Source organism: Leptosomus discolor, chromosome 21, assembly GCF_034619465.1.
Source record: "Leptosomus discolor isolate bLepDis1 chromosome 21, bLepDis1.hap2, whole genome shotgun sequence".
NCBI lineage: Eukaryota > Metazoa > Chordata > Aves > Leptosomiformes > Leptosomidae > Leptosomus > Leptosomus discolor.
The window spans coordinates 4,149,561-4,169,538 of record NC_141411.1 but is presented as its reverse complement, the minus strand read 5'-3'; the positions used below and the strand labels follow the sequence as shown (position 1 = coordinate 4,169,538).

Below are 19,978 nucleotides of genomic sequence, written 5' to 3'. Positions count from 1 at the left end.
GAGCAGACTTCACGTCCGCTCTCAGTCAGCTCAGTACTCCAAGTTCCTACTTGCCTTACTGAGTTTATTTTTTTTTCCAGTTGTGTATTTAGCTACAGCAATTATCCACCAAAAACAAGTTTACAAAGGATGGTCAACAAACAGGGAGAGTAATAATATCAAGCTCTTATAGACACAAGCAGGATTCACAGATCTGCATCAGCAAAGAAACCGCACGATACAGATTAACTCGCAACGCGCAGAACAGAAAACACTGTTCAGTTCACAGCAAAACCAAATCAGGACCCTGTGTTATGCTACAAACTTCTCAACTGTTGCGTCCTATCTTTCAGGTTTATTCAACATCTCCGGCGTTTTTCTGGGCATTCAGTATGAGAGAAGCCAAAAAGATCTGTTGTTATGGGAGGGCAGGGAAAACCAAACATAAAGGAACCGCGGAGAGTGTAACAGTTCCTCAGTACTGGAACTAAACTTTCAACAAATCCCGTGTTTACCAACGATCTGATGAACCGTGTTACTGATTTGCTTTTGCTATGGGTGACATCAAACATCAACCTACACATAACAGCTAAACTACAAACGCAGTAAAAAGAACCACAACCCCCAAACCTTGAGCTCCATACTATGTCTTTTTACTGCACATCATTCCTTCACGTGTGGGTTCTCAGAAAAGGGGGTCTGGCAGGGTACAGCAGTTACACTGTACCAAATGCACCCACAAGGTGTCTGTGCACACCTCCAGCACTCCCCTCCAAACCCCAGCTTTCTCTAGTGCACACCCACCACGCCTACACAGGCATGTTTTTCAGCAGGACCGTGCTCTGATCTGACAGCAGGGCACTGAAGAGCTATTTAGTGTTGCCAGCGGGATTCTTAGCGAGTACAACCTCATCACAAAAAATTCTAATTGTGGCCAGAAGGCAGAAATTAAGTTTTTAATCCTGTAAGAAACAGAGTAGGTAAACTGCATGCCAGGTATGAACACTGCAAGAGAGAAAAAAATAGTGACAGGGCTCCGCAGCTCATCGTTATCAACCCTAACTACAAACCAACAAATACCTGAGCAACAGACAGCTCCAGTTTCACTCTGCACAGGAACTGTGAGCTCTACGTAGAAGCTCTAGTGCAGGCAGGTGCTCCGTGGAAGACCAGTGACATCTGGTGGCTTGCTGGGACAGACCGGGAACTCCCTGAGGGTTACAACACGCCGGCCTTCATAGGCTCCCTCCACACTGTACCCCAAACTGGCTGCTCTGGAGCTTTTTTTTTTTTGGTTGTTTTTGTTAAAAGCCACTGCCAACACAAGAGTGAGCTACGCTCAGACGAAGGATGTGCTCAGCATGCAGTTCCCCCCCTCAGCAGTTAACAGGTTTCCACTCCTGAAAGCAAGAGAAATGGAGCGAGCACTCTTTGAACTCTTTTGCTCACAGAGTATAAACCGTGATCTTTATATCCGTGTCTTCAAACACTTCCCCAAGTATTGCTGAAACTTTATTCCAATCCAGGCCATCAAGTCCACAGCCAATCCTGGAAAATAAGACATTGAAACCGCTGTAACAGCCTCTTTTGGGGCATATTATGAACCACTAGCCCTTTAAGCAGCTACAATTTTATGTGGCACTAACTCAGCTCACCATAAATCAACATAATGCAGTTAAAAATCAGGAAACAACCAAGCCTGTGTGCTCTGCTATCATTTAAACACACTGGGAAACGCAAATTTCATTTGCACAATTGAACAGGAGAGTTTAATAGAAAGTGGATACTTGAACTCCTATTTCACAGCAGGGGATCATCTCTCAAACATCTTCCTATGCAGGAAACATTGAAGTATTTACATCACAGTAGCTCATTTTCTTACCTAGGCATGGAAATGTCAGTTACTCCATTGTTTAGACAGTGAGATTTCATGGCTTCTAAACTCTGCCGCATAGTCTCGTACGTGGGTTTGTGAGAAACTTTCTTCTTCGTAATCTAAGTACAAATGTACCAGGTCAGTTGTGCCTTTGCCATTATTGCTGCAAGCTACTTTCTTTTTTTAAAAAAAAAAAAAAACCACCACATTCCACTACACTCAAACTCCACACCCAGACTTGCTGCTGTGAAGAGAAAAGGCTGGAAAAAGAACCTTTCACAGCTTACAACAGTGTAATTTAGCAGCTCGTTCTGTCCATTTAAGCTTTAAATGCCCACAGGCAACACAGCTTGGCTTCTCCTCAACTAGCAGTATTTGACTAATAGGTCTCCCACCTCTTACTCAGAAGAACATCCTCAAAACCCCACAACTATTAAAGCCCTCACCATCAAATCTAATATGATTTAGTCACAGGGAAGTGCCTGAGTCACGTCCCACTCTTACCAGGTAGTAAATGTATCTGTCCTCTCTCTGGAGAACTGCCACCTCCCCGGTCTTCTTTTCTAAAGTGAAGAGGAGAGTATTTTAACAACAATTACACTCCACTACATAACTCCCCCTGCACCCCAAGTAGCTTGGAATACCCTTACTGCTGGAAATCAAGGTTTTCCCTTCAGCTCCTGCATGTCCACCCCACGTGTATCACTCACGTTGATCCAACAGCTCTTGCACGCCTCCAAATTTTTTCTTAAAAAGCACGGCTATGCCTGCACCCATGCGACAGTCCTCGCTGATGCAATGCGCCAAAGCGTCCGTCTGGGGGCAGGAGAAAAGGTCTCCCTTAACACACTTGATCTGGAAAACAGCACAAACAGAAGGGTAAATAAAAATATGCTGCGTGCAGACTCAGGCAGCAGGGAATGGGGCAAGCTTGTTCAGGGGAGCTTCAGGCACTGAGTTACGATGCAGTTCTCAAGTAAATGAGTTGGCACGCGTGAACCAAATGTACAGATCAGAGCAGTTATGAGGGCCACGTGCCAGCTCAGCAGTTAATTTTACAAAATCAGTGTTTAAAAAAGAATTATGTAATAGAGAGGACAACTGGATTAGCGCACAAGTTCAGCACACTATCAGGGTGTTAGTGCTGGGTATCTCCAGACATTTAGTTAAGCAGGTAAGCTCTGTGCTGTTGTACAGTATCTGCACCACCAGCACAAGCAGAAAACCATAAGTTTAGCAGCATCGGCCACTTCCCTCCCAAAAGCGACATGGCACAGCCAGCTGCCACGTCATTAGGGGGACAGGAAGGTCTCTTTACAGCATCAGCCCAGATAACCCATTTTCTACGCACTCTCTCCTCCTGATCCTTGGAGAAGTGGGTGGCCATGGTAACGTGGGCTATGGTGAAGCCTCCTGCAGCTGGAAAGACGACAGAGAGAAAAAGAGTTATTAGGAACCCCAAACTACGCCATAAGCTGCTGTACCAGAAGGTGCAAGGCTGGGCCTGCTTTATCTACGAGACAGCTGGGACAATCAAGATACCCCCTGGGAAGAGAAAAGGAGGCAGCCAGCACCCCCAAAGCGTGGCGTAAGCTTTCCCGCTGCAGCCCCACGGCGCCAGCCCACGAGGTGCGAGGAGGCCCCAGGCCGGGGTCCCCACCCAGCGGCCTTCCATCCTCCTCCAAGCCCCCCCCTGCCCCTGCAGGAAACCCTTCCGCAGGCCGCACCCGCGGGGGCGGTGTGAAGAACGATCCGCCGGGCCGGGGCCTGCCCCACGATGAACCTCCCCAGAGCCGCCCACATCAGCCGGCCCGGCCCGGCCCAGCCCGGCCCTGCTGCGGCTCCACCACGGCGGCCCTATCGTCACGCGAAAATGGCCGCCGCTGCCCGCCTCTCTAGGCAGCGCGGGAGGACTCCCTCTCTATGGTACCCGCCGAGAACATTCCGAAAGCCCACCTCCCGCCGCCCCGGCGCACGCGCAAGGCGCTGAGAGGCGGAGCCTAAAGGAAGACGAGAAAAGGGGTGGAGCCGCAGTCAGCGCTTGCGCACTGCTGGCCGCGGCGGCCCCGGGAGGCGCGCGCACTGCCTGCGGCGCAGGCGCAGTAGCCGCGGGTGGGCAGGGCGCGGGTGGGCGGTGCCTGGCGTTAAGGGCCGCGATGAGGGAGGCGGGGCCATCCGCGGTGGGCGCAGCCGTGCGCCTGCGCCGCTCGTGCCCGCCCCCTCCTTTGCCTTTGTTCGGGGTTGGGCGCCATTTTGCGCGGCGGCTGAGTGGAGGCGCTGATTGGGTTTCGGGGACCGGTAGCGGAGCCAATCAGCGCGGGACCCGAACCGGGGGAGCGAGGCACGGTGAGTGCGAGCAGCCAATATGGAGCCCCCGAGCGCCGGCCCCAGCGCCGGGATTGGCGGGGCCGAGTGACCAGTCAGGAGGCCGCTCGCAGGGCCGGGGCCGGCCGGCCGGGCACTGGGGGAGGCGAGGGGACGGGGCCCGGCTCCTCCGGGGGTGGGGGGGCGCCCCGGGAGGAGCGGGGCTGGGGCCGCCGGGCCCCGGGAGGAGAGGGCCCGGGACGGGGGCGGGCGAGGCGTACCGGGAGGCGCGGGGCCGAGAGCGGCCGCGGTGGAGGAGAAGGTGCGGCCGCGGCCTGAGCCGTTAAGGGGGGGCGGGGGGGGGGGTGTGCGCGCCGGGCCCAGCCCGGTCTCTCTTGGCGGCGACAGGCCTTGCCCGTGTGGGGCCGCTGGGCTGGGAGCCGGCAGGGCCCCGCCCTCCACCGGCCGGGCGGGGGGAGCGGAGCGGAGCGGGCGAGCCTCCCCGCCGGCCGCGCTGACAGATGGGCCGTGGGCAGCCCGCGCTGCCCCTCCTCCTTCTCCCCCTCCTCCCTCTTCTCCCCGCCTTGCCCGGGGGTGGCGGTGGGAAACCGCCGAGTGTGCGCCGAGGGCAGGTCGCTGCCCCCCTCCACCCCGTGCTCTTCCCCGGGGCTGCCAGCGTGCCGTTCCCCCCTCCGGCCTCCCCTCGGCGCACCTGGACGCCAAATGTCGCCAGCCATGTGCTCCTCTGGGAGCAGAAACCGCCCTGTTTGTAGGAGCGAGGGGCCCCGGTGCTCCCTTGCCGTCTCTTTCGTGAGCCGCAGGGCATTGCCAGGTCTGCCTGAGCGCAGCGTGGGGTGCTCTGCCCGCCGAGAAAACCCCCAGATCTGAGGCTTTCTGCAATAAAAGCGTCCCTGGGTGAACTCCCTGACTTGCAAGTTGGACAACGAGCTCGGAAACAAAATCTGGGTACCACAGGTTTTATTCTGCCCAACAGTGGGAGATGGACTGTGGCCTGTCTGTGCTGCTGTTTAGTTCAATCCTGTCTCTGGCCTCACGTGGGTGTCCGTCCTCCACTCGTGTCCTTAGAGGACAGCGGTCACATGGTGGGTAGATTGACAGGGGCTGCCCTAGAAACTTCTGCCAATTTAGTAACGTTGCTTCGGGGTGTGACATGTTCAGAAATGATGCTTTCGTGCTAGCTCAAGTCCTGGCACAGTTTAGCACACTTGTTTCTTCTTAGGGTAGCTTATTTGCTGAGGAAACTGTTGTAGCCTCTATAGCCTCATATATGTGTGTGTATATATATATATAGGGACATATGGTGGTGGAACTAGAACACGATAAGTCATTTTCAGTGCAGACAAGGGCCTGGTGAGGAGGAGCTGATGGTGAGATCAGCTGTGGGAGGAGCACACCGTTGAAGCAGATCACTGATCTTTAAATTTTAACTTCACTAGCACCCGTGCTCTGTGTTGTAACGAAGGGAGTGAAATAATCCCTTGGGGGACTCTGATCAAGCGCATGTAAAATCTTGTGTTGGTGACTTTGGCTAGCCACAGCTGGTGCAGAGTTAGCATTACAATGCTGCTAATATTTGGAGTAAATAAGACCCGGGGCTGGATGCCAGGGTCTGTCAAACATTTCCAAGTAGAAGGACACCCGTGCTTGTTCTTGGTTGTGGCAGTGAGGGAGCCAGAGAACTTCTGGCAAATACGGTTTGCTGGCATCCTGTGCTTGCTGTTGAAATACTCCCCTGAAGAGTGAAATGTGGGAACCGTTTTCTGACGGGCGCACAGGCTTTAGGGCAGAAATTAGGTATGCAGTGCCAAAGTGGAATGAGAGCCTTTGTAGACAGTGTCATCTTCAGAAAGAATATTTATCTTCTTTTTTTCTGGCAGGCTGTGAAAAACTATTACTAAATGTGCCAAGGATAGAGTTAAAATTTCGGTAAAATGTAGTGCCTTTCAGTGCTGTGACTCAGATTATCTTTGTGATCTCCAGGGTTAGCGTCAGTACATCCTTATTCTGAACAAAAGATCTGATTGGGACTGAGAAGGTTCTTAGATTATTATGGGTGAATATTGTGTCCCCTGTAATGAACATGCTGCTGGTCTGTCATGGTACATAGGGGTTAATCGTTTGTTTTTGTAGTAAGTGACATTTGGCGTTAACCTGCAAGAAACCGACAAAATGTAAAATCATTGTGTGTTTTCTTAGGCCACAGTGAGGAGTAAGGCGGTGAAAAAATGAAGTGTTCTTAGGATAAATGCAAGACACTGAAGTACAAAGGCTGTTTTAAAGTTAAAGAGCAGGGACTCTGAGAGGTGTCGTTACAGTAGTAACCACAGCAACTGTTAAAGCTGTGAATAAATTTTGTGTGCATTTCTTTGAAGGAACCTGGGGGTTTGTTGCTTTAGACTTTGAAGATTAAAATTATAGGCTGCCTTTTCACTCATGTAGCAAGTACTTGTTCAGTCATAGCATAAATCAAATACCCAATTAAAAGTAATAGTAAGAATTCTTCCCTTGTTTATTGTAGAATCATAGAATGGTTTGGGCTGGAAGGGGCCTTTAAAGGCCGTCCAGCCCAGCCCCCTGACACAAGCAGAGACTTCTTCAACTAGATCAGGTTGCTCGCAGCCCTGTCCAACCCCTCCTTGAATGTTTCCAGGGATGGGGCATCTACATCTCTCTGGGCGGCCTGCGCCAGTGTTCCACCACCCTCATTGTAAAACTTTCTTCCTTAGATCTAACCTAAATCTTCCCTCTTTTAGTTTAAACCCATTACTCCTCGTCCTATCGCAACAGGCCCTGCTGAAAAGATTGCCCCATCTTTCTGACAGGCCCCCTTTCAGTGCTGGAAGGTGCTATAAGGTCTCCCCGGAGCCTTCTCCAGGCTGAAGAACCCAGCTCTCTCAGCCTGGCCTCACAGGGAGCTGCTCCAGCCCCCTGAGCATTTTTGTGGCCTCCTCTGGACTCGCTCCAACAGGTCCATGTCCCTCCTGTGCCGAGGGCTCCAGAGCCACCCACACCACTGCAGGTGGGGTCTCACCGGAGCGGTTGGAGGGGCAGAATCACCTCCCTGGTGACCTGCTGGCCACGCTGCTCTCGGTGTGGCCCAGGGTAGGGTTGGCTTCCTGGGCTGCGAGGGCCCATTGCCGGCTCGTGGCCAGCTTATCAACTGAGAAGAAATGTGAGGGAGAAGGAGTCACTGAAACTATTTCATTTCAAGTCTGTTCTTCATATGTCTAGGCAAGGGTCCCAGAAATGAGAGGCAGTACAAGGATGGAGGCAGCGGGAAGGCTGCTGGCTATTTTCAAAATACATGGAAGTAGGAAGAGAAAAAAGTGATATGAGCAGGGAGTTTCACTCAGCTTTGATGAATTCTTGAAATGTAGTTTAGTTTTACACCTAAACTTTGTATTTTGTGAGGTTTTGCAGCAGTAACACCCCTCTCCTCCATCAATAGCAGCGGAGGCAACTGTCTGTAGCCCAGAGTACGCAGACAGGGTAAAACAGGAAGAGAAACAGGTTCATAGCTACTATTTGATTCACTGAAGATAACGGCAGAATTGAGATGGAGGTATTTTTTGCTTCTCAGTCAAGTTCTGTGTTCTTGAAATGACGATTCCAGTTGTGTTACTCAAGGAAGTAAGGTGGCGTTACGAAAGAGGAAGGTCCTTGATTAAACAGTGGCTCTTACTGTGTGGTTCTGACCTCAGTGTCAGCAGATGGTTTGCTTTTCAGCTACTGTAAGATGATACTAATGAAACCTTGGGACAATAATCACTTGCTTTTTAAACTTGTCTTGCCAGATACGCAGGCTGAGGTGTGCCTTTTTCGGAACTGAAGCGCTATGGAGCAGTACACAGCGAATAGTAACAGTTCCACAGAGCAGATCGTTGTGCAGGCTGGACAGATTCAGCAGCAGGTATGGAAAGTGCTAACGGGTGAGCTGGCGTTGCCAGTGCCGAGTTACAAATCTGTTTGTACCTCTCAGAGTTCCACAGAACCAGCAAGATGCTTCATGATGCTGTCTGGGTAGGTGTTTGCCTGACTTCTGTCACCTGATCAGTGGTCAGTGATCTGACTTGGCTTGAAGTCAGAGTAAATATGTTTTTAAAAAAAACCGCATTATAAAATTAAATTAATAAAATTGCAGGTATATGAGTTACCAAATTTCAGTGTAGTAGGGAGTTTGCAAACACGTAGTGACATGAGGAAAGCGACAAATCCTCTCTGAAAACAGAGGAAACACAATATTCATTGAAAAAATCAGTTGTCCACAAGGAACAATGTGGATTCCCCCCAAAACTGAAATAGGTTTTGTTCAAGCCCAGCGAGGCTCTCTCCAGCTTTCTCAAAAGAAGTATTTATTGAGAACCTTTGCTTTAGCACTGCAGGTGGATCAAAACGAACGCACAGTACAGGAATTGCAACAAAACCTGTAGCTTTGGATGAATTCGTCCATTCTAGAAAGTTTCTAGTTCATGTTGTAATGTGCAGATGAGTAGGGCCGGGGTTTTTAAGGGCTTACAGATTGCTGCTGCTGTTAAGCTTCACTCATTCAGATGTAGTAATGCATTTTCAGATGATCTCTGCTGCTGCTGAATTTTTGTTGCATCTTATGTTTGTTCTAGTTCAGGACAAGAGGAGTTTCTTAGTTTGTCACGCAGGTGAACGAGCCACTGGATTATGTTCAGTGAGATACTTTGCTTTGCCATCGCCCTGTTTGAGTGTTTCATAGTGGGGACCAGCTTCTTCCACTGAATTTGGTTGAAGTTGGCTTTTCCAGTAAGAATGAGATTGTACTTGAGATTAGAAATTATATATTAGGAATTATCAAAAATACTTCCAACAATTCGCCAAAAATGTATTTGTTTTATTGACACTTTGTGGGTTAAAAGGAGGTAAAAACATAGCTTGGCTTGTGTCATTTTTAGTACCTGCTCTTAAAGCCGGTGTTGTATTTGATTTGAAATATTTTTCTACTATAATTTTTTTTAATAGGCCAGTGTAGTACAGCTTTTAGTAGAGAGATGTCCTTCATCTCCTGAAACGCTAACAGAGTTAGCACAGATTATTTTAGGACTCTTACTAAAGAGGCTAAAGATAGAAGAGGCTTTTCGATTTAACTGCTCTTGCAACCTCTCAAGATTGTCCTTCAGGGTCAGTGGTGGGAAAACATTGATGCAGAAGTGACATAGCTGAAGCGTAGACGGCAGTCACCTGCGCTGCTGGCCTGCGCGGAAAGGACTTTATGGTCCTCATCGTAACTGACAAGCCTGACAAAAATCTGGAACCCCTTCGCGGGAAGAAACCTGGGCAGTGAAAGAGAACGTTAAACAGAAAGGTAGCAGTCTGAAGCAAAGATTTTAAATTCTGCACAATAATCTCTCACGTTCTTGGTGAGAGATTTTTGTTTGGGATATTGAAGCCTGTCAGTATTGTGTGTAGTTTTGTTGGTATTCCGTTCCTGGGTTTGCTAAACATATTCACACTCCTTATGTTCCTAGAGCAGTGTGTATGAATTTTAAATTCACCCTCTTCCAGCAAAGTGTCATTGTCTCTTGTCAGAGCTGTGCCTTTCCATGTTTCAAGCTATTCCTGTTCCTATTCCCAGCAGCAGGGTGGTGTCACTGCTGTCCAGTTGCAGACTGAGGCCCAGGTGGCATCCGCCTCAGGCCAGCAAGTCCAGACCCTCCAGGTAGTGGTGACCTCTCTAATTGTGTTTGTGAGCACTGCATGACTCTCACCATTGCCACATATCTAATGCTGTGTTTTTTCCAGGGTTTGACATAGGAAGAGGAAAATTTGTTAGCGGTAGTATCTGTGCTTTATGCTAGCTGTAGGGTTTTCCATGAAGACCATGGGATTGGCTTTTCACTGGGTCTCAAGTGCATGCCAGAAACCCTGATGCATTCATGAATTGCTGCTGCTGTAGTTCTGAAAGTGTATAGTGGTTGAAATGGGGCTTAAAGCTAAAAACACCAAGATGAGGAAGCAACAGTCAGGAGATATAACCCAAAGATTTCCTGTAGGTTCAAGGAGATTGGATTTTGGATATCCATTGTGAGTAGTTCTGTGTCGTCACTACATGAAAGAAAGACAGATGGTGGATGATCCATGAGCCTGAAGACTGAAAGTTTTTCATCTGTGATTAAAAAGGGCACCTGGGGACAATATTGGCCTCTGTGGGCCTGAGAGATCCAATTTCTAATTTCATAGAATCACAGAATGGTTTGGGTGGGAAGGGACCTTAAAGATGCTCCAGTTCCAACCCCCCGCCATGGGCAGGGACACCTCCCACCAGACCAGGCTGTTCCCAGCCCCATCCAACCTGGCCTCGAGCACTTCAGGGATGGGGCAGCCACAGCTTCTCTGGGCAGCCTGTGCCAGGGCCTCACCGCTGGGCATTTGCATGTGAATAACCCAGGGAATTCCAGGAGAAGTATGTATCCTAACAGTAAAGACATCACAAATTGGAAAAGAATGCAAGGTTATTTCAAACTGGGATTTGTTTCCATGTGAAGTATTTTCTGTCTTAGCTCACATAGGAGGCTTTTAAAGGAGTTGGTAAACCTTGGACAGCCATAGCGCTTTAGTAGTGCGTTTTTCACTCAGTATTTTGATTTTGTTTGGTTTTTAGTTCTCCAGAGGAGGAGAGTTCCAAGGGGCTAGAATGGTCTTGCCAGGTGTAAAGTTGAACACAGCATTTTTTATGTTCAGAGTTAAAATGTGAAAAGCTGGCTGACTTGAATTGCTTGAATCACTGTGGCCTCCTGGTCATTGTTATGTGCCCCCCCCCCCCCTTTTTTTTTTTTTTTGGCTTGCTCTAATACATTAACAAGAATCCTGGATTGTATCATTTTTCTTCCTGCTTATTGGATATAATACTGCTGACTGTGCTTCTCTGTGGCTGACATGAGCATGCTTATCTCTCTGTCTCTCTCTGTTGTAACTCAAAACAAGTGCTGCTGATTTTTGTTCGGGGCCTTGTATGCGATCGGTACGAGGCTGGGGACAGAGCAGTGTCGCAAGGGTATTAGGTGACCTGTCAAGTCACAGTGTTCTGTGCAGGGTGTTGATCACCGAGGTACAACTGTGGTTGTTTCTGAGGGTGCGCTAGCTTTATAATTCACTGAGGCGTTTGAACTACGCAAAGCGAAGGGGTTTTTTAGGTAATTCAGTATGTGCTGGAAAGCCGTACTGATGTTCAGCCTGGTATTCCACCATGGTTGAGGAGTGAGCATTCGCTACTGCATATTCTTGAAATTTGCAAGTAGAAAACCCAAGAACTTGGTGCCTTTTTATCATGTCACATTGCTCCTTGTTTCTAAACAACCCAGAGCAGTAAAGGGCGATTACCTGGTTCATCAGACTCATCCCACATCTAAGCTGTGGAGGTACGGTATTTCCAAAGATACATTCTGGGGAGTTGGGGGACTTAGCAGGTGAGAATGTTGAAACAGAGAGGTTTTCCCCTCGCTTTTCCTTTCATTGGCCTTTTGCCTAGTGATCAGAGACTCTTATGCTGAATTCATAGATCTGGTGTAAGCCTTGTTGGGCCAAGAAGTGGCTGCTGCTCGTTTTCTTTCACTCTTCCTTACTAAACTACATTTTGTGTTGTTACATTTATAATTTCACTTAATAACCGTGAAAAGATTCTCGAAGAACATTGCATGCTGTACATTGGTTAGGAAACGGAAATGTTGTAAGCACGTAATTGGAGAGAGTTGAAGCTACCTCAGAATCTCTCTGTCAGAATAGCTTATTTGGAGCTTTTTCTCATTTGGAACTGCAATTAAAGATTAGTAATAGTGATGTGGGTAATGAAGTTTCTTTTATTACACTTTCCTCTTGGGGTGTGCATGAAGATACTTACTGTGCCTGGGAAATTTAGCCACGCTTTTGATGCTTTGTTGCAATTAGGCTTGGCAGTTTTGGTTAGCTTGCAACAGAAAAAGATAATTTACTAAATGCAGTGGCACATTGTGGAAACAATTGTACAAACTAGAGATATTTGATGCTGATTATGAACCCAGGTTAGCGACTGTTGCTCAGTTTCTCTGGTCCCCACAATAAATAGGTAAGCGTTTAGCCTCATGTGGTAGCCACTTCAGTTTCTGGCTTTATGTCACCAGACTGCTTCATTGTTCTGTTTGCTTTTTCTCCTGTTTCCTAGGTCCAGGGTCAACCACTAATGGTCCAAGTAAGCGGCGGTCAGCTGATCACGTCCACTGGCCAGCCCATCATGGTACAGGCTGTGCCTGGGGGTCAGGGCCAGACAATCATGCAGGTCCCGGTTTCTGGAACACAGGGACTGCAGCAGGTGAGATAACCCTCATTTTATTTTAAGATAAATTGCAGAGAATGAGCTGTGATGTTCTCACCTTGTCAGATAGTACGTTTGCCTCTTAAAATAAACTGGGCAAAGACGGTTGTTTTCCAGCTGTGGATCTGGCAGTGAGCTGTGTGTTAAGAATGCAGTGAAAATTCTTTGTGTATTTGATTTTTGTATTTTAGGGGAATGTGCAGGCCTTTTAAATGAAGTCCATTAAAATGCAGCTGGAGTTGGGTTAGGGGTTTTGGTTGGTTTGGGGTTTTTTTTGATTTTTGACTGGCCCTTGCAGTGTAGTTGGTGATCTGGTGCCTACTCAATTTATGGCTCAGAAAGGTGATCTTTTAAAAAATCTATTTATTTAAGAAAGCTTCTTGAAAATAACTCTTGTGCTTGAGTTCATCTAATACGTGATGGCTGAAGGTGAATTTAAACATTTCTGTTGCACAGAAGGTAATACTGTAGAAGGTACAAAAGACTGATTTTCTTAGAAGCAATTACTTTGAAGTATTTGTCTAAAAGACAGTTTTTAAATTTAAATAGGTACTTGAAGTGTGTTCCTTAAAAGCAAAGGGAAGAACTGTGACAGCGGCATAATGAAAGTGTTCTAGAGATTTGAGAATGGGATTTAGGAATCAAGTTCAGCACAGTGCAGGAAGGCACATGATGTCTTGGTGTTTTGAGGGGTTTATTTAGTGTTTATTTAAAATTTCTTTTGTTGAAATACAATATATTTTGTGTTGGGTTCTTTACAGTCTGGTTCTTGGAGGAAAATCTGTAACTGGGTTTTTAAGCACAAGCTTCAAACCATATTCAAGTTCCTCTTTTTTTTAACCTAAGAAATGTTCCACGTTGGTGGAAAGATTTCTCTGCAAAGCTGAAGACAACTTTTATATCTATCCAGGAGTACTTCTGGATGCTGGATAATTAACACTCTATAGATAATCTTAAATCTTAGTCCTCTTTTCTTCTTTCACCTGAGTATTATTATTCCCAGTTTCATGTGAATAATTTGTTTCTTTTGACATTTTATTGTGTAAGCAGTGGAGAACTGCTAGGGCATAATGACGCTAGCATGTTGTGTTTCCCCTATTCTGTATGGTTGTGACTGCTGTGTCACAGGGAGGAATAAATTAAAACTCTTCATTTTAAAATGGGAAAAGAGAAGAATCAGTGCTTTCTTTTTCTTTGCAACAGTAAATCATCTGCAGAGATGATTTGGTAATGCTGAGGCCAAGGAGGGAGAATAAGAGGCATAGTTAATGTTCCTTTCTGACTCTTTCTTCCACAGATTCAGTTGGTCCAGCCAGGTCAGATTCAGATTCAAGGTGGGCAGGCTGTGCAGGTACAGGGGCAGCAGGGCCAGACCCAGCAGATCATTATACAGCAGCCACAGACTGCAGTTACTGCTGGCCAGACACAGGTAACTGCACCAGCATGAAAGGGTTTTCTTGAGAGAAATAGGAAGAGAAACTTGACAAATGACTTAAGGTGTGGTTAAGTAAAAAAAGGGGAAAAAAAAAAAAAAAGAGGAATTATTAATATTGAGGAGAACTTGAGAATAAATTTCATATTTTTGTAGTGTTTTCATACATAACTCTGGGGCAGAATAAATAGATTGCATGTTTTTATCCATTGTGTTTCTGTATTTTGTTGGTTCATGGTTGTTTTTGTCTCTCTGTTGAAATTTGAAAACGTGAAGTAATTTCATACTTGCGCCATTTTGTGAAGTAGTCTAGTCATACCTGGGTTTTCTGCTGATTCTTTTGTTTAGGAGCAAAATTAAATTTCTGAGCAGAATAGTTCTTCCTTTAAAATATTCATACTGAGACAGCAAACCTAGAACTTGTTTCTTTCAATATTAAATGCTACGCTGTTAGAAAAAGTATGTTACATGGGCTTTAGGTATTTTATCTACAGTTCAGTTGTTTTGTGCTCCATCCTATTTCTTGATGCTGGTAACAAAGCAAAAGAAATAGATGCCTGAAACACCTTAAGCACCATGTGTTAATTCAGGAATTGTTAAATTTGAAAAATAAGCAATTTGTAAAGTTACGGTGTTCTTTGTTTTGTTTAGACCCAGCAACAAATAGCAGTTCAAGGACAACAAGTAGCACAAGCAGCTGAAGGCCAGACCATAGTCTATCAGCCAGTTAATGCTGATGGAACCATTCTTCAACAAGGTATGAGCTTTGGTGTGAAGAGTCAGGACTTCTCAATAGCCCTTTGATAGGTTTTGATGCTAGTAGTGCTGTGAGGGCTGTGATACGAATTGTTGGCACAGTGAACAGAAGAAGAGACGTTTATGTTGTTATACAGGAATGTGGTCTGCGGTTCTTTCCCCAGAAAAATAAAAATAGCTTTTTTTTCTTTAGCAAGGGCTATTAGAATAGAAATGCTCAAGTTTGCTTTTACACCTTAGAGTACCTGATCTCTTATCTGACACCGGGATGCACTCAGAGTCACGGTCAGTGGCTCCACGTGTGAGTGGAGACCAGTGAGGAGTGGCGTTCCTCACGGGACGGTGTTGGGACTGGTGCTCTTCAGTGTCTGTGGCGACACGGGCAGTGGGATCGAGTGCACCCTCGGCACGTTTGCCAGCAACACCAAGCTGAGTGGTGCGGCCGACACAGGGGAGGGAAGGGAGACCATCCAGAGGGACCGTGGCAGGCTGGAGGGGTGGGCGAGGTGGGCCCGTGCAAACCTCGTGAAGTGCAGCAAGGCCGAGTGCAAGGTCCTGCACCGGGGTCGGGGCAATCCCAAGGTACAGGCTGGGCGATGAGTGGATCGAGAGCAGCCCTGGGGAGAAGGACTTGGGGGCGTTGGTGGATGAAAAACTGAACATGAGCCAGCAGTGTGCGCTCACAGCCCAGAGAGGCAACCCTGTCCTGGGCTGCACCACAGCAGCGGGGGCAGCAGGGCGAGGGAGGGGATTCTCCCCCTCTGCTCTGCTCTGGCGAGACCCCCCCTTCAGGGCTGCGTCCAGCTCTGGGGGCACCAGCACAAGACAGACATGGAGCTGCTCGAGTGGGTCCAGAGGAGGCCATGAAGATGCTCAGGGGGCTGGAGCAGCTCCCTGTGAGGCCAGGCTGAGAGAGCTGGGGGTTTTCAGCCTGGAGAAGGCTCCGGGGAGACCTTGTTGCACCTTCCAGCACTGAAAGGGGGCTGCAGGGGAGGTGGGGAGGGACTCTTGATCAGGGAGGGTAGTGACAGGATGAGGGGTAACAGTTTCAAACTGAAAGAGGGGAGATTTAGATCAGATATTGGGAGGAAATTCTTCCCTGTGAGGGCGGTGAGGCCCTGGCACAGGCTGCCCGGGGAAGCTGTGGCTGCCCCATCCCTGAAGTGCTCAAGGTCAGGTTGGATGGGGCTGGGAGCAGCCTGGTCTGGTGGGAGGTGTCCCTGCCCATGGCAGGGGGGTGGAACTGGCTGATCTTTAGGGTCCCTTCCCACCCAAACCATTCTGTGATAACTGTGCAGACAGAAATGCAAAAAATAGGAAGTATGAGGACCAAGCGGTGGAATTTAATTAATAACTTGCAGTGCTTTTCTGAATCTTTTTGCATGTTATGGAAGGATGAATGAGTAAAAAACAGAAGAGGGACTAATGGTGTTCCCTTCTTTTTGTGTGCGTGTTTTTGGTTTGTGTTTTTGTTTTGTTTGTTTGTTTTGTTTTGTTTGTTTTTTTCTTTTGTGTTTTATTTTCTTAAAGTTACAGTCCCTGTTACAGGCATGATCACCATTCCAGCAGCCAGTTTGGCTGGAGCGCAAATTGTCCAAACAGGAGCCAACACCAATACAACCAGTAGTGGACAAGGGACTGTCACAGTGACACTGCCAGTTGCTGGAAATGTTGTCAATTCAGGTGGAATGGTTATGGTATGTATTTAACTTTCCATTGATATTTGTAAAGGTTGAGGTTTAAGGCATCTGTACATAAACTGTTGTCTGAGATTCATATCACCTTAATATGGTCAGTCTTCTCAGCAGCTACCATTAGTTTAAAGTGTAAATAATGTGAGGTTTCAGTTTTAATGGCCTGTGTCCTATTGTGATCTACATATTCTGTACTTTCTTTCTCCCACAGCAAATTAGTGAGTTCGGAAATCTAGAAACTGAAATTCAAAGCAAGCTGTTAACTGACAGCGGAGGTTTAAAAAGATTGAATCAACTATTGCTGTTCTTGAGGATCCCTTTATTTGTTTCTCTGATTCATAAAAGGGCTTTTTCTGCCAGTTCTTACTTCTTTTAGTGCGAGGCCTTTTAACTTGAATTTTATTGTTCGTGCCCACTAGATGTCAGCAGCTCTACAAGTAATATTTGCTTAAGAAATGCTCTGAAATGATCATATAAATTAAATAAGTGATAACAAAAAAGAAAGGGAAGCAACGGGCATGCCCTGTATGCTTAATTGTACAAGAAGCAGTAACATGGTCATAGAAATGTATATTGTATTGGAATTGTACCGTTATTAGAAAAAAAACCCAAGCATAACTGATAAGTAATTGATTTGTTTAAATTTGTTCTGCAGTTTCAGAACATTATTACTCCTTTTAATTTACATAGGTGCATTATCTGAACAAAACCCAAACACTTTCCATTTTAACTTTTTTTTTTTTAATTACTTTTTCACATTCACTTTGTGTTCTGATCTACAAGTACTAAAAACACGTTCTCTGCACAGATGGTACCTGGAGCTGGATCAGTACCAGCTATCCAGAGAATACCTTTGCCTGGAGCAGAAATGCTGGAAGAAGAGCCCCTCTATGTAAATGCCAAGCAGTATCACCGGATCCTTAAGAGGAGGCAGGCACGTGCTAAGCTTGAAGCGGAGGGGAAAATTCCCAAAGAAAGAAGGGTGAGAATCTAACTCAGATCTAATACAGGGTTGGTTGCTCTGTAAGAAAGGCACAGAAAACCGCCTCTGCTGGAAAATGAGGACTAGAATTTAAAGTGTTTGTTAATTTTTTTTTTTTAAATTTTGTTTTTTTTGTTCATAAGCTACATCAGAGTAATTGTTTTGAAGTCCCTTGGTGGCAGTCTTGCTTCCCTTTCACGCTTTTAGTTGCTGAATGTGTATGTAACTATTGCAAACGGGCATTACTGTAAACACTTTGTCTTCAGGGAAGGGGGAAGGACAGGGACTGGATAGGCTTTTCCAGTGGTTCAGGAATTTCCTCTGCTGAAAGTACTGAACCAGAAATAGTAGGTTGGTCTCTCCCTATCTCCTTCATATTGTTGCAGAAATACTTGCATGAATCTCGGCATCGTCATGCCATGGCCAGGAAGAGGGGAGAAGGTGGACGATTCTTCTCACCAAAGGAAAAAGACAGCCCTCACATGCAGGTAAGTAGAATTTTGTCTGTTCTTTGGACACCTGCCACTTTCAGTTCCTCAAAATATACTTTAGAGGTGTCATTGTACTGGTTTGTTTGTTCTTTTTTGGGTTAGGCTGCTGACCTTTGTTCCTCTCTGCCTTTGAATTTGTGTTTTAGGCATTGTAAAGAAACCTTCTCTCACTTGTAGAGAGCAAGTGTCCATTTGCCTTGAGAAATTAAATTACAGTAATATTGATAGAAATGTATTCACTTTTTATTAACAGAGAATGTTTGTATTTGTCTTAAGAGAGACGATCTTTGCAGCCTTTCTGAGTGCATACCAGAAGTATTTTTTTTTTAGGGCATGAATTAGAAGTAGAGACACCTTATCTTACATCTGATGGAAAATGAAAAAATGTGAATATCTGATTCTTGGCTGCATATTGATTTACATAAAAAGTGCAAGACAGGTTTTCAAAGGAAGGGACACAATAGACTAGAATTAGCAAATGCTGTTGTTGATTAGTGTGGTTGAGCAGAATATTTCTTATTCTGAAGTAGAATCCTTCCCAAATACTAGACCAGTACGAGGTCTTCCCTATTACCATTCTGTTAGAAACAACACATTACTAGGCACTATTAAGATTTATATAGCCCGTTCTCTTACACTGCCCTGTAAAACCTGGGAAAATATGGCATGTTTAGAGGTCAAGGGAGGGCGCAGGAGTGTCTCCTCTTGATAGTTGTGTGTGGTTCTCTCTGCTGTTACGGAAGAATGTTGGAGTTACAACATGCTATCTATTTTCTATCTGTAGGATCCCGCTCAGGCCAATGAAGAAGCAATGACACAGATGATCCGAGTCTCCTAACCACTGCTTAAAGAAAAAAAAATAACTGAATAGAATTCCCACCCCTTCTGCAAGTCTGTCCTACCTTCCCAGTGTATCGAGTCTTTCAATGGGACAATCACCATACCACAGCCTATCCTTTTCTACAGAACGAGCACCACATTTTCAGTACGTGGTCGAGATTTTAACTGCAGTTGACTCAACAAATAAAAACTTAACGACTTTCTTGGTATACTCTTCTGATCCAGCACAAGGGTTTCAGAGTCTGACTGCTCATGCCTTTTTTTTTTTTTTTTTTTTTTTTAAAATTCTTTTAAACATCTCTTGCGTTCAGCTTGGCCATGGGCGAGGGTGTGCCACTGACTCGGTGACCAGCAATAACTCTGGCAGGCTGAAGCAGGGCCAGCAAAGACCTCGTGGAGTTACGGCCCTTCTGTACAGAGACATAATCCAGTTTATAGCAACCAGCACTGACGTGGCTACACCCCAGTACTTCGTTTTCCCAGCAGAGATTTGTTATTTACATCCACTCCTACACCTTTGGGCTTCATTATTGAACTGTTCCCTGTCGTTGCAGCTGCACTTCTGAAACGGGCAGAAACTGAAGTGGGGTTCTTTAAAGTTCCACCTTGTAAAATATGTAAACGGCAAGCTCTTCTCTGGGAAAAGTTCGGCCATCCAGTCACAGTGGTAGAAATATTTCAAGATTATTATAGGACTTGATATATTGTGTATCTGTTCCAAGGAGTAAGATAGGAAAGGCTGATGGGGGGATAAGGATTTAGTTAGTACAAGCAGTCGCTGGATGTTTTTTGATGTTTATTGCCAGTAGTTGTTGCTTTGGAAGAAAAGGGGATGCTAGTATAAAAAGGATTAAAACTTTTAAGTGAGTCTCTTCCAAAGGATTTTTTTTAATCTTCCTTCTAACCTGCCAGTGCTGTGCATGGTTCCTCCAAAAGACATAAAATCTGCAATCTCAGTGATAGCACTTGACCATCTTGTGATGGTGTTTCTTGATGTCTCTTCTAAATTAGTTCTACATTTCTCTCACTCTACACAAGAGCGAGGGATTGTTTCATGACAGCAGAAGCGTAGGACAACTCAACTCAGCTTGTCCTGCTGTAACTGAAGGACGGTTAAACAAGTGAAGGCAGATACCGATAAACCTTTCAGGCTTCTTAGAGACTCTTTAAATAATAATAATAATAATAATAAAAAAGTGGCACTTAATGAAGGAGGAGTACTTACATTTAAGAAAAAAAAAAGTTTTTTCATGACCTGTGGCTGGCCTCTGGCTGAGTATCTTTACAAA

The 19,978-nt window shown here is 46.0% G+C and overlaps 2 protein-coding genes across 7 annotated transcripts; one reads left to right on the top strand and one right to left on the bottom strand.

Annotated features, from left to right (window-relative positions):
- Window positions 1-47: 47 nt before the first annotated feature.
- Window positions 48-3,658, bottom strand: OARD1 (O-acyl-ADP-ribose deacylase 1). 2 transcript variants are annotated; one of them, XM_086476472.1, is made up of 6 exons: window positions 3,583-3,658; window positions 3,207-3,274; window positions 2,566-2,710; window positions 2,360-2,418; window positions 1,862-1,974; window positions 48-1,527 (listed from the first exon to the last, which is right to left on the bottom strand). In XM_086476472.1, the coding sequence occupies exons 1-6, from the start codon at window positions 3,656-3,658 to the stop codon at window positions 1,425-1,427; spliced, it is 564 nt and encodes a 187-aa protein (XP_086332598.1). In that variant the 3' UTR covers window positions 48-1,424. The 2 variants fall into 2 exon arrangements, with proteins under 2 accessions (XP_086332598.1, XP_086332599.1); XM_086476473.1 differs by lacking the exon at window positions 3,583-3,658 and adding an exon at window positions 3,398-3,497.
- A 444-nt stretch (window positions 3,659-4,102) lies between these two features.
- NFYA (nuclear transcription factor Y subunit alpha) lies at window positions 4,103-18,964 on the top strand. 5 transcript variants are annotated; one of them, XM_086476544.1, is made up of 10 exons: window positions 4,103-4,201; window positions 7,975-8,090; window positions 9,783-9,869; window positions 12,345-12,491; window positions 13,792-13,923; window positions 14,578-14,683; window positions 16,231-16,379; window positions 17,185-17,358; window positions 17,745-17,846; window positions 18,634-18,964. In XM_086476544.1, exons 2-10 carry the CDS (start codon window positions 8,016-8,018, stop codon window positions 18,685-18,687), a joined length of 1,026 nt encoding a protein of 341 aa, XP_086332670.1. In that variant the 5' UTR covers window positions 4,103-4,201; window positions 7,975-8,015; the 3' UTR covers window positions 18,688-18,964. The 5 variants fall into 5 exon arrangements, with proteins under 5 accessions (XP_086332670.1, XP_086332669.1, XP_086332672.1 ...); XM_086476543.1 differs by having other exon boundaries at window positions 16,213-16,379; XM_086476546.1 differs by lacking the exon at window positions 9,783-9,869.
- Window positions 18,965-19,978: the final 1,014 nt, after the last annotated feature.

Bases quoted from the DNA above. Each gene is read 5' to 3' on its own strand.
- NFYA (XM_086476543.1), top strand. From the start codon at position 8,016: ATGGAGCAGTACACAGCGAATAGTAACAGTTCCACAGAGCAGATCGTT. The intron at 8,091-9,782 runs GTATGGAAAGTG...TCCTATTCCCAG, and splicing joins CTGGACAGATTCAGCAGCAG to CAGCAGGGTGGTGTCACTGC. The intron at 13,924-14,577 runs GTAACTGCACCA...TGTTTTGTTTAG, and splicing joins TTACTGCTGGCCAGACACAG to ACCCAGCAACAAATAGCAGT.
- OARD1 (XM_086476472.1), bottom strand. From the start codon at position 3,658: ATGTGGGCGGCTCTGGGGAGGTTCATCGTGGGGCAGGCCCCGGCCCGG. The intron at 2,419-2,565 runs GTGAGTGATACA...TCTTCACTTTAG, and splicing joins GCAAGAGCTGTTGGATCAAC to AAAAGAAGACCGGGGAGGTG. The intron at 1,528-1,861 runs GTAAGAAAATGA...CTTATTTTCCAG, and splicing joins ACTGACATTTCCATGCCTAG to GATTGGCTGTGGACTTGATG.